Source organism: Oryzias latipes, chromosome 18, assembly GCF_002234675.1.
Source record: "Oryzias latipes chromosome 18, ASM223467v1".
NCBI classification, from domain to species: Eukaryota; Metazoa; Chordata; class Actinopteri; order Beloniformes; family Adrianichthyidae; genus Oryzias; species Oryzias latipes.
In genome coordinates this window covers 30,481,953-30,499,163 of record NC_019876.2, presented here as the reverse complement: position 1 = coordinate 30,499,163, position 17,211 = coordinate 30,481,953, and the positions used below count along the sequence as shown (strand labels likewise).

The 17,211-nt window shown below is 47.6% G+C and overlaps 1 protein-coding gene across 12 annotated transcripts in view; it reads left to right on the top strand.

Moving 5' to 3' along the window:
• Window positions 1–17,211, top strand: part of ablim2 (actin binding LIM protein family member 2) — a 67,724-nt gene that overhangs the window by 27,603 nt on the left and 22,910 nt on the right. For 11 of the 12 annotated variants that reach the window (XM_023965957.1, XM_004086769.3, XM_011473441.2 and 8 more), the window contains exons 3-6: window positions 12,217–12,400; window positions 15,212–15,324; window positions 15,403–15,529; window positions 16,855–16,948. In XM_023965957.1, the coding sequence (XP_023821725.1) occupies window positions 12,217–12,400; window positions 15,212–15,324; window positions 15,403–15,529; window positions 16,855–16,948 (518 nt within the window). Of the gene's footprint in view, window positions 1–7,242; window positions 7,316–12,216; window positions 12,401–15,211; window positions 15,325–15,402; window positions 15,530–16,854; window positions 16,949–17,211 lie in introns of those variants that run through there. The other variant, XM_020701966.1, reaches the window with a different exon arrangement.

The following is a 17,211-nucleotide window of genomic DNA, read 5'->3' as shown; positions in this document are numbered from 1 at the left end:
TAACATCAACAATATGTGACATATTAGTAAGTAAGTAAGTTTTATTTATACAGCGTTTTATTTATATGTGATAAAATCACAAAGCGCTGAACAATAAACAATATATAACCCAGTAAAAGCAGAAAAACAATCAATTAAATATAATGTAAGCAAAACTAAATTGAAGAAAAATAAACATAGAATAAAAGTAACAATCAAGCCAGTCAGCTAAAAGCATTTTTGAATAAAAATGTCTTCAGTTGACTTTTAAAAGAATCGACGGTGTCGGCCACACGAAGGGACAGAGGGGGGGCATTCCAGAGTCTGGGGGCTGCTGCCTGGAACGACCGGTCACCTCTGGTTTTGTACTTTGTCTTAAAAATCTTTAAAAGATTTTGATCTGAGGATCGGAGGGCACGGCTGGAAGCGTAGGGACAGAGCAAGTCTGATAAGTATTTTGGGGTCTGTCCATTTAAAGCTCTATAGGTTAAAACTAGAATTTTAAAATCAATACGCCACTTGATTGGGAGCCAGTGCAAGGAGGATAAAATGGGGGTAATGTGTGCCCTTTTGTCTGATCCTGTTAAAAGCCTTGCAGCAGTGTTTTGAACTAACTGAAGATTAAGAACAGATTTATTAAAACAAGTAAAAAGAGAATTACAATAATCTAAACGAGAAGAAATAAAAGCATGGATAACCATCTCTAAGACTGAGTTAGATAAGAACGCCCGCAATTTTGCTATGTTACGTAAATGATAAAAACAGTTTCTTATTAAAAGGCTGGAATGATGGTCCAAAGACATTGACTGGTCAAACCATACACCAAGATTTCTGATACAGGGCTGTACAGAGGACCCTCAAGCTCCCAGGCCTCTGGTAGAGGACCCCAGCTTGGGGGAGAAACCACCACGGAGTGGGAGGGGGAATATAATTGCTCTTGATCATAAAAGGACATTTTTGCACATATACATACAGTACAGAGTTTTTTCTCCTTTATCAGTCCAAGTGAAGATTATGTATTAATCAGGTAACCAAAGTGGTATGCCTATTGGTTATCATCAGAAAAGATTATTATAATAATAATCAAGAGTTCATTCTTAATATATATATATATATATATATATATATATATATATATATATGTGTGGCATTGACTCAATGCCACACACATGGATCACTGAATGCTTGGAGCTGTACAACATAAACAGGACTCTAAGAGCCTTCATAGGAAACTCGATGAAGCTGTGGAAAACCACCCTTGAAGCCAATGGGAAGCCACTTGCACAAGTGTCCATCAAATGTGGGATATACCAAGGTGATGCTCTGTCCCCACTGCTGTTCTGCAGAGGACTGAACCCCCTCAGCCAAATAATCAACAAGACTGGCTATGGATACCGACTCAGAAATGGGGCCAACATCAGTCACCTCCTATACATGGATGACATCAAGCTATATGCTAAGAACGAGCGTGACATTGACTCCCTGATCCACATCACCAGGATCTACAGTACTGACATTGGGATGTCATTCGGGCTCGAGAAATGCAGCCGGATGGTGACAAAGAGAGGCAAGGTAGTCCACACAGGAGGGGTCTCACTCCCAGAAGGAACAATAGCAGACATCGAGGACAGTTACAAGTACCTTGGAATTCCCCAGGCAAATGGCAACCTGGAGCAGGCAACAAGGAAAGCTGCAACAGCTAAATACCTCCAACGAGTAAGGCAAGTCCTGAGAAGCCAGCTCAATGGCAAAAATAAGACCCGGGCAATAAACAGCTACGCACTGCCAGTTATCAGATACCCTGCAGGAATAATAAGATGGAAGAGGTACAGACCACGGATGTTAAAACACGAAAGCTCCTCACCATGCATGGAGGGTTCCATCCCAAATCACGCACTGTATGCTAGCCGCAAGGAAGGAGGCCGAGGACTAGTGAGCGTAGAAGCCACTATCCAGGATGAAACATCCAAGATGCATGAGTACATCAAGCTCAAGGCCCAAAATGACAGTGTGCTCAGTGAATGTCTCAGGCAATGGAAAGCAGGGGATACAGTGCTGGAGGACAGATCCTCATGGGAGGACAAACCCCTGCATGGGATGTACCACCGGACCATAACTGAAGTGGCTGATATCAAGAAGTCCTACCAATGGCTAGAAAGGGCTGGCCTACAGGACAGCACTGAAGTGCTCATCCTGGCAGCTCAGGAACAAGCCCTGAGCACCAGAACCATAGAGGCTCAGATCTACCACACCAGACAAGACCCAAGGTGTAGATCTACCACACCAGACAAGACCCAAGGTGTAGGCTGTGCAAAGAGGCGCCTGAAACAATCCAGCACATAACTGCAGGATGTAAGATGCTGGCAGGTAAAGCATACATGGAGCGCCACAATCAAGTGGCTGGAATAATATACAGGAACATGTGTGCAGAATATGAACTGGAAACCCCAAGATCAAAATGGGAAACACCTCCGAAGGTGGTAGAGAATGAGAGGGCAAAGATCCTGTGGGACTTCCAGATCCAGACTGATAGGATGGTAATGGAGAACCAACCAGACATTGTAGTGGTGGATAAAGAACAGAGGAAAGCCGTTGTGGTGGATGTGGCAGTACCAAGAGATGGGAACATCAGGAAGAAGGAACATGAGAAACTGGAGAAATACCAGGGACTCAGAGAAGAACTGGAGAAAGCCTGGAAAGTGAAGGTGACAGTGGTGCCTGTGGTAATTGGAGCACTCGGGGCAGTAACCCCCAAGCTGGAGGAGTGGCTACAACAGATACCTGGAAAGACCTCAGACCTCTCAGTCCAGAAAAGAACAGGAACAGCTAAGATACTGCAGGACCCTCAAGCTCCCAGGCCTCTGGTAGAGGACCCCAGCTTGGAGGAGAAACCACCCGCGGAGGGTGAGAGGGGCGTTTTTCTTTTTTTTTATATATATATATATATATATGGCTGTCCTTCGTGTGTCGAAGTTGACTGAGTTTGAGGATTAAAAATGACTCTCATGTGGGCTGCTAGTCCAGCACGGGATCTGCAGAAGCGATCACATTTGAAGCATTTGAAATCGGTTGAAGTTGCTACGGAGTGACGCCAGTAATGTGCCTGTTGGTATTCGTGTTGGCGTTGGTCTTCAATGGTTGTCATTTCACGCCATTTGGATTTTTGTAGGGCTTCTTCTTCCCAGTTGTAGTGTGGGATGCCTGCTCTCTTCATGTGTCGCTTTAGCACATCTTTATAGCGTAGTTTCTGTCCACCGCGGCTCCTTTTTCCTTGAGAAAGTTCTGAGTAGAATACTGGTACTGGAATACTGGAGCTTGAGGGTCCTGCAGGATCTTAGCTGTTCCTGTTCTTTTCTGGACTGAGAGGTCTGAGGTCTTTCCAGGTATCTGTTGTAGCCACTCCTCCAGTTTGGGGGTTACTGCCCCGAGTGCTCCAATTACCACAGGCACCACTGTCACCTTCACTTGGCCCCTCTGGATGCCCTTCTGTGTCTGTGTGTTCTGTTGACATTTATGTGTACAGTATTTGTCCGTTTATCAAGTGGAATACGTTCCATAAATAACCCGCATATGTGGAACCCACAAGTTAGGATTCTAGATGTTTGGATGCAGTGAAACTCCTCACTACACACTTTATCCACTTTTCTCAGACAAACATGAACATTTTCATATTTTCTTTCTGGCTTAAACTCTCAAAGTTCAAACACAAAGTTGTGTTAAAGAAATCTACAGTGAGACTGCAATAGAGTGAAGGAACACTACTTCTTCTGGTAGTTTAGCTTTAAATGGATCAGAACCGGAAGTTTCATGTATTCGTGTCCTGAAGTACAGAAAAAGTCCTACCAAGAGGGGGCCATCTGTCCCGTACAGTTGAATTTACATGGGGGTTTCCTTTGACATGGACCAACAGAAGATCAGTCATCTGCTGACTATTGAAACCCCGATGACTGCTGGGACATGTGCTGTCATGTAGGGGGTGGGGGGTATTTCCTGTGCATGTATTTCTGCAGGGGCTGCTGCATGTTTGAAACTTGAAATCTGATAGTGGTGTGTGCTTATATGTGTGTGTGTGTGTGACTGTGAGTGTGTGTGACTGTAAATATGTGTGTTACTGGATGTGTGTGTGTGTGTGTGTGATTGTGAGTGTGTGTGACTGTAGATATGTGTGTTACTGGATGTGTGTGTGTGTGTGTGTGTGTGACTGTGATTGTGAATGATTTTGTGTGTGATTGTGACTGAATGTGTGTTACTGTGGATGTGTGTTACTGTGTGTGTGTGGGTGTGTGTGTGTGACTGCGGTCCAACCTTGAGCTTCGTGTCAGACTGCTGTTGTTTTCAACAAACACAGGAGTTGCTAGGCAACCGTAGAGGTCACTGGTCCTGGTGGAGGTTAATGTGAGGATCCACGCCCCCCTACTCCCCGTTTTGTCCGGGGGGAAGCAGCAGCAGCAGCATAGCCCTGATTTATCACTGATGAAAGCTTGTCCCTCATTAACGGTAACCATGGAAACATCCCATGATGAACGTGCAGCTTCATAGAAGTTTGAGCCCGGTACGTTTTGTCCACATGATGCTGATGGGTGGAGCTTTATCCAGCTGTTACAGCGTGTCTGGAAGGTCAAGGCAGAATAGAGCAGCCCCCCTCCCTCTGTGTAAAAAAGCTGCAGAATTGAAAAGACAAAAGTCTCATTAAGAACAGGAATCTGAGCACAAACACATGTCGTCACGGCGACACGTGACACATTAAGAGTGGGACTCCTGAGGTGTAGGCGGAACATCTCAGCGGCAGAAACCCAAAAACAGGAGTTCCTGAGAAAACACACTGTTGTTTTTATCTGATGTCTTCATTCTCGTCTGTTTGCTTTTAACCTAATGTCATTTTTTAGAACAACATCTATAGATTTTCTGTTTTCTTTAAATCCAGTAAACCCAATAAAGGATATGAATTTTATGGATGACAACTATGTTTTATTAGGAAGCAGCTGTTAGTTTGTCTGGAATCATAAGCAGTGAGTCTAAGCCCCGCCCCCTGCCTCTCTACCTGTTCACACCTCTGCAGCTCCAAGTTGTTAACCACCGCGTGCAACCCCCCCCCCCCCCCCCCCCCCCTCCCTCCAGCGTGTTCTACACAGACGGCCTAACAGACGGTCATCGTAGCAGACAGGATAGTGGGGGCGTCCTAACGCACATGTAATTCATTTTACGCAGAAATGGATGGTTATGTTTAGGGGGGAAAAACGGCCTTATTTAATTTTTTTGGGGGTGTAAATGTGCCCCCTACCAGATTACCACTGACTGTCTTTCCAGAAGAACTTTCCATCCCATAACAGACTGTTGTCGGCGTTCACGCTCGCTCTACCTGACGGTGTTCAAGGCGCCACGGCGGTCTGAGAACACGATGGTTATTTTACTGAAACACAGAAAAAGTCTGCTTTAAATCAACGTACGGAGCTGGAAGAAACATGACAGCAGAAATGTAAAAGAAATACAAATATTTGTTCATGCAAAAACCAATAAGTGTAGAAAAGATGCAGATAGTTGTAAATGTTCAAATATTTCATGTCATTTTTCTACCTTGGAGATGAAATTCCATCATTTCAGTCTGTGATCTGACAGAAGAGTCTCTCTGTAGATGACGGACATTTCAAACCACAATGAGACATTAGAGTTTACTGGACAACAGTTGAAGTGAAGAATTTTTACAAAGCAGGAATTTTGTTATTCAGCACTTTTCTGGTGGTCCTTTCCTCTGATAACACTTCTAATATTTAGGATTCTTTACAGCTTCTATTGATTTATGAAAAGGAAAAGACTTTAGGACAGACAGAGGCTGAAGCTGCAGCTGACATCCATGTTTGATGACTGGGAGGAAAGGATTTCCCTCTCTGGAGTTGAGGCAGAGGAGCTGTGGTCACATGTCCAACCTAAAGCTGAGAGGTCTGCTGTCTGTCAGGGAGGGCGCTATATTTGGGGAGCAGCTGTGGCTCCCCGACACGAGTGTCCTGTTCCGTCTGAATGCGTTCTATAGAAGTGCAGAAACGAGCCGCCCCGCCCCAATAACCATCAACACAAGAGCAGGACTGGGATTCAGCAGCAGGTTCAGCTCCTCTGGTCCTTCAGGCTGATGCTTCCTTCCACCCTGCTTTCAGTCCGGGCAGATAAGGGGGCACTTACCCCTCGCTTCTTATCCCCCCCAATTACATCTGCTAGTACCAAGTCTTTCCAGGGTTGGGGAGGAAGAACCCCCCCGAGGCGCCATGTTGATGGGTGTAAAACAAAAGCTGTGCTGAAGGCCCCCATAGCACCGCCCCCATGGCACCGCCCCCCATGGCTCATGTCGCCTATATTTAACCTTTCGCAGATACGGACCGTACCATGAGAGTCCCAGCAAAAGGTCACCTACAGCCAAAAGCGGGTGTGCAGTGATCACTTCCTGTTTCCTGATGCGACTCCTGCTGTTTCCCTCTTTGAGGAAGACGCCTGAACGTCTCACAGCACTAAAACTTCCTGAAGAAAATTAGGAGAATTGAGTTAATTTTTCTGTTTTTTATTCTTCAGGATTGATCGATCAAAAATGCTCGGCTAACTGTAGTTCTATCAGAATAAAAACAGAAGAATGTTGACCTCTGTATGACCTTTGGCTCTCTGGTTTATCCTACTTATTGTCGAATACGAAGGAGTAAAAACACACGACTGTGCTGTAGTGGTTAGCACCTTCGCCCCACAGTGAGGAGGCCCTTGTTCAGATCCCATCTGGGATCCTTCTGTATGGCGTTTGGGTGTTCTCCCCGTGCTTCACATGTTCTCCCCGTGCTTCACATGTTCTCCCCGTGCTTCACATGTTCTCCCCGTGCTTCACATGTTCTCCCCGTGCTTCACATGTTCTCCCCGTGCTTCACATGTTCTCCCCGTGCTTCACATGTTCTCCCCGTGCTTCACATGTTCTGAATGTGTGAAAATGGATCTTGAAAGAGAAAAGAATAGTTGTTGATTTGTTCCGGGTTGGAGTTCTCTGCCTGGAACGAGATTCAGCAGATCTGCGCCTCTACAACATGTCCCTCTGATCGTGTGCTAGTATTGGGCAGCAGCAGACCTGTGTGAGCATCACATGCTAAAGGCGTGTTGTTGATCACGTGTGTTCATTGCACAAGGGCTAAAGCAGAGGAAGTCTTCCCACACATGTGGGCCCAGAAGCACTGGTGGCAGGCTTCAGCTTCAGCTTCCAGCACAGCGTGTTTTCTGTGGTCGGGTTTGCGAGCTCTTGTCCTGCATGTCTCCATGTCCCGTGTCAAACTAGGGATCCAGCTCATCACACGGCTGCAGTCGTTACAGGAAGGTGAGCTTGTTGTGTGTCTTCACAAGGTTGTGTAGCTTCTGTTTTCCACAGCTGAGTCCAATTATCTGGATCATGAGGTCATCCGCTGAGGCCGGAAACAGGGCGAAGGCATACATGACACACACCCTCTGTTGTCATGGAGATGCAGAATGCTTATATAATTCTTGAATACATGTGTTACAAGCTTAAAGTTCCACTCAGATCATCGTTCATCTATTTCCTAGTGGTCCGTTAAAGGTCTACCTGCTGCTTTTCTATGCCTTTCAGAGTAAACTATGTCCTCATATATCATCATATATGACCTTTGGCACACTGAAGGATGATCATAAATGACATATGAGTTACTTTCCTACCCAGAAGGAAGATGACTCGATCCCTGAGGCTCCGCCTTTCTCTCCTTGTGGGAACATCTCATGTGTGGAAGCTGTAGAGGTCGTCATTCCCTTCCTGAAAGCTTGTCTTGTTGTTTCAGCAGCGTTCTCTGGTTGGGATTGATAAAATAGTGAAACAGTGTTGAAAAAGAAGAGTTTCACAGGAAAGCTGAGGGTTCTGGTGGTTCTGGGAGATTTCTCATGGAGCAGGACCCAGTTCTGGTGTTCTGGGGTCTTGTCTGGTGTGGAAGATCTGAGCCTCTGTGGCTCTGGTACTCGGGCCTTGTTCCTGAGCTGCACTCATATATGTCGATATATATTCTAACAGAATATGGGTCATTGGAGCACTCGGGGCAGTAACCCCCAAGCTGGAGGAGGGGCTACAACAGATACCTGGAAAGACCTCAGACCTCTCAGTCCAGAAGAGATCAGGAACAGCTAAGATACTGCAGGACCCTCTTTTCACTAAAAGTATTTCTATATATAAACACTACTCAGGATGCTTTATTGTGTATTGCATCTTTGAACAGACCTAAAGTCTATTTCAAAAATAAAAGGAAGACTTGACCTATTTCAATTCTGTCACTGTGCTATAAGCCCCTCCCCCTGGTTTCAAAGGGAGCGGCGGCTTTGTCCTGCCGCTAAAAGCCACCGTCTCTCGGTCTCTTCACGATCTCATGAACCTAGACTGGCACTGCTCATCGATGCTTTTGGAGAGGTCTTAAAAATAAATCACACGGAACATTCGTGTTCTCCATGAAGAAATCTTTTGATGGTGGCTCCTCCCACACGCGACGGTGGCTCCTCCCACACGCGACGGTGGCTCCTCCCACACGCAACGGTGGCTCCTCCTAATGCGACAGTGGCTCCTCCCGCATACGACGGTGGCTCCTCCCACACGCAACGGTGGCTCCTCCTAATGCGTTGGTGGCTCCTCCCACATGCGACGGTGGCTCCTCCTAACGCGACGGTGGCTCCTCTCACATGCGACGATGGCTCCTCCTAACGCGACGGTGGCTCCTCCCACATGCGACGGTGGCTCCTCCCACACGCAACGGTGGCTCCTCCCACACGCAACGGTGGCTCCTCCCACACACGACGGTGGCTCCTCCTAACACGACGGTGGCTCCTCCCACACGCGACGGTGGCTCCTCCTAATGCGTTGGTGGCTCCTCCTAATGCGACAGCGGCTCCTCCCACACGCGACGGTGGCTCCTCCCACACGCGACGGTGGTTCCTCCTAATGCAATGGTGGTTCCTCCCACATGCGACGGTGGCTCCTCCTAACACGACAGTGGCTCCTCCCACATGCAACGGTGGCTCTTCCTAACACGACGGTGGCTCCTCCCACATGCGACGGTGGCTCCCTCCTAACACGACGGTGGCTCCTGCCACACGCAACAGTGGCTCCTCCTAATACGACGGTGGCTCCTCCTAACACGACGGTGGCTCCTCCCACACGCGACGGTGGCTCCTCCCACATGCGACGGTGGCTCCTCCTAATGCGACAGCGGCTCCTCCCACACGCGACGGTGGCTCCTCCCACACGCGTCGGTGGCTTCTCCTAACACGACGGTGGCTCCTCCTAATGCGTTGGTGGCTCCTCCCACACGCGACGGTGGCTCCTCCTAACGCGACGGTGGTTCCTCCCACACGCGACGGTGGCTCCTCCCAGAAGCGACAGGGGCTCCTCTTAATGCGACGGTGGCTCCTCCCACATGCGACGGTGGCTCCTCCTAACACGACGGTGGCACGTCCCACACGCGACGGTGGCTCCTCCTAACGCGACGGTGGCTCCTCCTAACGCGATGGTGGCTCCTCCCACTTGCGACGGTGGCTCCTCCTAACACGACGGTGGCTCCTCCTAACGCGACTGTGGCTCCTCCCACATGCGACGGTGGTTCCTCCTAACGCGACGGTGGCTCCTCCCACATGCGACGGTGGCTCCTACTAACGCGACGGTGGCTCCTCCTAACGCTACGGTGGCTCCTCCCACATGCGACGGTGGCTCTTCCTAACACGACGGTGGCTCCTCCTAACGCGACGGTGGTTCCTCCTAACGCGACGGTGGCTCCTCCCACATGCGACGGTGGCTCCTCCTAACACGACGGTGGCTCCTCCTAACGCTACGGTGGTTCCTCCTAACACGACGGTGGCTCCTCCTAACACGACGGTGGCTCCTCCCACATGCAACGGTGGCTCCTCCTAACACGACGGTGGCTCCTCCCACATGCGACGGTGGCTCCTCCTAACACGACGGTGGCTCCTCCCACACGCAACGGTGGCTCCTAGTGTCAGGTTTAGAAACAGACTTTTGGACACGCTGCTGTACGTTAAAACAAAGACATGATTGTGACTTTGACGTGCTAAGGGCGATAGGTGTGAACAGACTATTGTTTGAAGTAATGCGCACCAGAGCAAATATCTGGTGATCCGCCGTCCACGTGCGTGGTGATCCGTGGCTTGTTTACATATACTTTTGGACCCCCTTAATGCCACATGCAGCAACTTCACCATCAGTTCAGAGGGGAAGTTGAATTAGATTCCTCGCACATAATTGAATTTAATTAATTTTTTTTCGGTTTTGACCCCTCCCAGTGGGGGTGATGAGCTGCAGCCATGCTCTGGAACATTTGGAGGTTTGACCCCTCCAATCCGACCCCTTAATACTGACATCAAGCTGGGAGGTACTCCCATTCTCAGTCTTTGACCTGCAGTCACAGGGCGGACACTCTCCACTTGGCCAGGAGTTCCAGATGAACATCGGCAGAGCGGATTGGGGAGTTCATGGATGGATCCTGCTTGTTTTGCAGAGCTAAGGGAAGCCGTCTCTGGAAGCTGCGAGCTCCAGTTCAGGCTTTTCCCCGGGGGGACGCCGTTTCCTGTCACCTTCCTGCTGCGGTGGGGAGCGCCACGCGTTCCCGGGTCTCTGCAGGCAGAACTGGGACAGCACGCCAACCGGCTCAGGGTCCTCATCTTTCCTGTTGTTCTTTCCAGAAGCAAAGAATGAGAGGAAAAGCCAGCCAGACTTTTTTTCTTCCTGCAGGAGTGGAAACAAAAGGAGGCTTTCCCATGAGGGCGGGGCTGCCCTGTGATGTCACCCTGTTGCTGTGTTGGTCCCTGACACACACAGAAACACACTCAGTCTCCTGCGGGGTTACAGAAACTCAAAGAGTCTGTCAGGATCTGCTTCCCTGAGGAACTCCTCCTCCCCCGGAGCAGAACGCTTCTTTCGTCTTAAATCTGGACTCATCATTGCTGTTTAGTTGTGTTTTCATGAAATCCCAAATGTTGAGAGTTTTTTTCTTGAGTTAGAGGAAGTACGGCTGCATTCAGACCGGACACATTTGAACCAGAGTTCCTTTACCTCGATAATCCATTTTCAGTCTGAATACTTCCTAAAGGACCCGTCTGTGGAGGTGCTGCTTTAAGAGAAATAGAAAGTTTGAATCAGTGAACTATCCAGACGAGGATTGTAAAGCCTTCTGTCTCTAGTCGGTTTGCCCCGCCCTCGTCATACTTCCTGACCAATGACTGATGAGATCTTTAGTCACATGGTTTTGTTTCCAGCTTCAGTCTGGAACAGCAAAGTCCGCTTGACCTGACTTTGTTTTCCTCCAAAATTCAAGATGGCAAATTCCTTTTTGCTGGTTGAAGACTTTAAACAAAGAGACATTTTTATGCTCCAATGAAGACAGCCCAGTGTTCTGAGTTCACAGACACGCTGAGGGTAGAAGCATCAGTGGCTTCCACCAGAGTATGAGCTAAAGCACATTTATGAACAACCCCCACTGTCTGTCCAGATTATGGAGGATTCTGGATTTGGTCTCAGAATCCAGTCTGAATGAAACACTTTGCTTTTCATTTCTGGTTATCATGTAGTCATTAAACTCATTAAAGACGCACTCCAAAGAAAATGCTGTTTTGATGCTTTTATCATGTTTTTGTGGCATTTTTCTCACCATGGACGAAGAAAATTAGGATTTAAACTGCATTTCTGACTGTTTCTTTATTCAAACCGTTGTCAATCAGGATCAGAAAAAAACCTGCTGTTGAAAAAACCTGTAGGTGTGATGTAGAAGCTGCAATGGGCGGGACCACAAGCTCCAAGCTCCGCCCCTTTCCGATCATCCACCTGCAGACCAACAGATCCGTGAACGTCTTTGTTTTTCTGGTCTGAGCCAGAATCTGGGTCAGAACTGGACGGATGGATGGATCTGATGTTGCTGCTGTTTTTGCCGGTAATACGGGAGGGGTGTAAACAAAGGGATGATGGGAAATGAGGGCAGGCATACTCCTCACCAATAGTCCCGCCTACATCTCACAGGTGAATTTCGGATGAAGTCACCATCCTCCTCATTAAAAAGCGGCGGGGACACTTTGAAAATGGGTCAGAAGATGATGGACGTGGAACGTTAAGTCTGGTTCCTGTTTGGAACTAGAAACACAGATCGTCTGCCGAGTGTTTGTGGGGTTTTTGGCGTGGCTCTGTGTTCACCGTCTGTTCCTTCTGCCCCCTCTGTCCTTCAGTGTGCGGCGGCGAGCTGGCTCAGGGGGGCTTCTTTGTGCGGCAGGGTGAATACATCTGCACTCTGGACTACCAGCGGCTGTACGGGACCCGCTGCTTCGGCTGCCAAGACTTCATCGAGGGCGAGGTGGTGTCGGCGCTCGGGAAGACCTACCACCCCCGCTGCTTCGTCTGCTCCTCCTGCAGGTAGGAGTCTAGTGTCAGTCCGTCAGTCGCTCTCAACACCTCCAACAACTATTTCTGAACATGTGGAGAAAAGCCCCAAACCTGGAACTGCAGCATCACCAGATCTACCCCCTCAGCAGCTCCATCTGGTGGCTGGTTGGGGGATTGCTTCATGAGTTTCAGCAGAAAGGATGCGTGTCCTATGATGAGGAGGACACACGCCAGAAACAAGAGCCAGAAAACACGCCAAAGCCTCAAAGTTACACACAAATGAACTTTCCAATCCAAAAATCTCTGCATTTTAAAAAGGTCATTTTCCAGTCCAGTTATCACCGTCTAAAACGAGACACCCCCAGTATAAACCCCATATGGTAAATGGCAGGGTTGTCATGTGATTCATATTTTTTTGTGATTAACTACTCATGACCCGTAATTAATTCATCTGTTTTTAATTGAACCTAATAACTGCTGCAAAAATATGTTTTCATTTAAATTCATGACATTTTGTCACAGTAAAAGATCAAATTACTACTCAGACAGTTCCAGGCCCGATGACGTTTTCCTAACAGAATAGACTTCCAAGCATTACTTTTAACAAACAAGGGGATTTTTTTCAGTCAGGACAATTAAGAAAAAACCAAACCTCGGGTCCAGAGTCTCTAATTTGACACAGTAGGAACAACTTTCTGAGCAATCCAAGAATACCGACCACAAACGCTTTTACGATACACGCTGACAAACCTTATTTCACAGTTAACTGCCCCTTCAGATCAGCCCGCCGTTTACCCCATTAACTTATGATAACAAACACCCTTTCAGACTTTATCTCTTCCATAGTAGATGATAGCTGTGGCGCACGTTGATGACATCACAGCAGCGATGGACGCGCTATGTTCAGGGTCTATGACAGGGAGAGAGTGATGTAAGGCGTCTTTTCAGCTGAGCTTAAGAAAAGGTTCATGTAGGTGATAGTTAGACCTTTATTTTTGATATTTGAGAACATGACAGTAGTTCTAGAGTAAATCTATATGTGCTGCCACTGGGGGACGTCATCAGGAGGCATGGCGTTTGTTTCACAGCTACGCTGATGACACTCAACTCTACATCGCTGTGTCTCCTGATGACGAAGAGTCCGTCAACACGCTCCTGAAATGCATGTTAGACATTAAGTCATGGATGGCAAAGAACTTCCTACAGCTAAACCAGGACAAAACAGGTTTTAGTGATCGGTTCTGAGGACAAGAGAGAGATCGTTTTAGCTAAACTAAAGAATTACAAAACTTCTCAGTGTGTGAGAAACCTGGGTGTTAATTTTGACTCAGAGATTAATTTACTCCACAAATTAAAAATATAACAAAAACAGGATTTTACCATCTTAAGAACATTGCCAGAGTCGCCCGTTCCTCTCTCTTGGCAGCACAGAGGTGCTGATGCATGTCGTTTAGATTATTGTAATGCCCTGCTCTGTGGTTTACCAAATCTACAACTGCTGCAGAATTGAGCCGCACGCCTGCTGACGAGGACCAGGGGGCGGGAACACATCACACATTTTTAATTGCTGCATTGGTTGACATTCAGAATTGATTTCGTTTACTGGTTTATAAATGTTTTTATGGTCTCAGGCCTTCATATTTATCTGATATGATTTTAAAGTATGAGCCCTCACGGACCCTGAGGTCCTCTGATACCGGCCTTTTGGTTATTCCAAAAGTTAGAACAAAAACATACGGCGTCAGTCAGTTTTTATGGACCCGCCTCCCAGCATGCCTCAGGGCCGCAGAGACTGTTCAGGTTTTTAAAGGAGTGCCACAGCTGCCCCGATAAACCTTTAACTGATTTTTGGGGAATTCCTTTGGCTTTCAAAGGTCAAAGACTAAAAGGCAAACCTTAGCAGTTGTGTTCTGACATCGACCAACGATGGTCATCCAGACGGTTACCGACTGCACCTCTCTGTGGGGAGTCACTGGACAGTTTTCCTTCTTGCCTTTTGTTCACAATGGCATTTTACAGACAAATACACAAACTAAATGTGTAGAATGTCAGATAACTCAGCAGACATTTATCCTGCTGTTGAGTGTTTGGGGTTGAACTCTGCCCTTTAACCTTTAACTCACAACGTGTGTTCAGTGGCCGCACATATTTACATGTTTACCTGGAAAACAGTTCCTGCATAGCTACGCGTCAACGTTTCTTGTTGGAAATGTTCACTTGAACGCGCGTCGCCAAGAGCGAATTGTAGCTTTAGCCGAATATCTGGAACGGCATTTCTGACATCAGATTATCAGCAGACAACCATCCAGACCACCAAAGCAACAGAAATATTTCTGTTGGATTCAGAAAGAGTTACAACAGGAGAAAAGCTTCTGCTTCTGGAAACCCTGAAAACACAAACCACCAACAGAGCGCTTGCAGTCTCCAAATGCAGAATTCAAAGTGTAGAAAGCCTTTATTTAGCTCAGCCTGTGGTGCACAGGCCCAAAGACGAATGTGTCCAATGAATGCACCCCATCATTTCTGACAGCCATGTGGCTCACTGTTCATGACAGCTGCTTGTCTGCGTTCTGTCCCACGCTGGGAAAGGCCACGCTTTACCAGTAGCTGCTGAGGAAAGGTGGATCATTCTAAAACCACATCTTGTTCAAGTGTCTGTTCTGGAGTCAGACCTTCTCTCTGGTACCGCAGAGACAAGCAAACATTATTGAAAAGCTTTGGAAACATTTGAACCCAGATTTGCCATCTGTGACCCCCGTCATGGACAAGGGTCCCAAATGTATGGAAAAAGAGGTTTTTGTCGCCACAGTCCTCATCATCTCGCCTTCTGTTGGGTTGCAGACAACCGTTTCCAGCTGGAGACCGAGTGACCTTCAATGGAAAGGAGTGTATCTGTCAGAAGTGTACCCAGCCTCTGCCTGCAAACAGCCCCGCCCCGATCCAGGCCGTCCACAGTCAGCGCCGCTCCTCAAAACCTTCTCTGAAAGCGGCGTTGGTGCTGGTTCTGACACGGTTGATCTCACTCTTTCCAGACTGCTGCGGCTGCGGGAAGGAGTTCAAGAACGAACAGTCTCTGGTCGCTCTGGACAAGCACTGGCATCTGGGTTGTTTCAAGTGTAAGCTGTGCAACAAGGTGCTGAACGCCGAGTACATCAGCAAGTAAGTCTGACTCTGTTCAACCGCTGGGTTTACAGGATTGCAGGTTTGAGGTGCTGAAAACCTACCGCGGTTCGGTTCTTCTTCAGGAGTTTCTGCTCATAACAGCCGTCAGAAGAACCCCAACATCCAATGTTCATTCAATTGTGTGTTGAATTGGCAACATTTATCCTCAAAAAGCCCAAAATTAGTTTTTTCTTCTAAGCTAACTCACTTCACTTCTTTGTTTAGTCCATGTAAAGTCAAGTTTTTCAGAGTATTTTAACATTCTTTTATGGTAAGCCGGAAAAGTACCGCGAGTACTGTGTTGCTTCCGTGTCCATCAGGATACGGTTTCAAGCCGAGCCGTGCTAAATCCTTCCAGCGTTTTTTATGCTTTTCCAGGATTTGAGCTCTCACTGTCGGGCAGGAAGCAAAGACTGAGGCTAAAAACAGTCCCAGTTTAAGGGCTGGAACGCCTTCCAACATCTTTAACCAGAAGGAAAACAGAGAGGCCGGTTTTCAGGTTACCGGGGTTCCAGTTCAGCTGAACTGAGTTCTACAAGGAAGCAGACTTCAACCAGTCTGATGATAAAAAGCTCCTGATCTTTAGAATTTAACTCGTCATGTGATGAGAGATAAATATTCTGTCAAGGTCGTTGATCCCAGATAAGAATTCCAATTCAAGATGAATGGAAGAGATTATCTGAGTAAGATGGGGGAGAGTATTGTCTCGTTTCCACTGAGCGGTCCGGTCCGGAATGGTCCAGTCCTGTCTGGGATGGTCCGGTTCAGTATGGTCCGGTATTTTGAGCGTTTCCATTGTAAAGTGGACCCATTGAACAGTAATGAACCGTACCTCTTGGGGGCCCCCATCAGTTGTAGGTCCATTCAAAAGTGACACAGAACAGTTGGGGCCAATCAAGGATTGGGTTAATGATGACGACATTAGAAAGTGCCAATATAGCGCTCCTTTAAGCTAACGTTTCCAATGTTTGTGAGCATTCTCAGCCGCCGGCAGCCAACCTGAAGTTCCTGCTACAGACGATGTCCCAGAAGTAAAGCCGTGAAAGGACCAGCTGCTGGATGACCTCCTTTGTTGTTGCTTTTCTAGTCGTCGCCCTACAATGATGCAGTGACACGCTGCGCTAGGTCCAGACACAGTCTAACGCTCACCAGAACTAACTGGACCGTACCATACCACTCCTTACCGGACCGGACCGCTCTGTGGAAACGAGGCTTTAGCTGCACTTTTGTGTGTCAGCGCAAGCGTCCAGGACTGCATCTGTTCTGTCTTCCTCATGATAAATAGCACCTGAACCACGGTTTCTGACTCTGCGTATCCACAGAGATGGGATCCCCTACTGTGAGACAGACTACCACGCTATGTTTGGCATCAAGTGTGAGAGCTGTCAGAAGTACATCACTGGCAAAGTCTTGGAGGTGAGGTCCACACTGATGTCTGTTGGTGTCGTGCAAATGCATCACTTTATTGTTAAATCTGGAATGTTAAGGGTACACCTTTGAACTGATTGACTTTTTCTAGTCAGATGTGACACAAAGACTCTTCAGGTGGTCTGAGCTTGTCTAAGAAACTGTTGGAGGATATTTTCCTGCATGTCCTGTAATTGTCCTCAGCGTCCTACATTTAAAGTCGGTGCCGTTTGTAAGAAGATGCCATCACCAAACGTTCATGACCAGTCTTC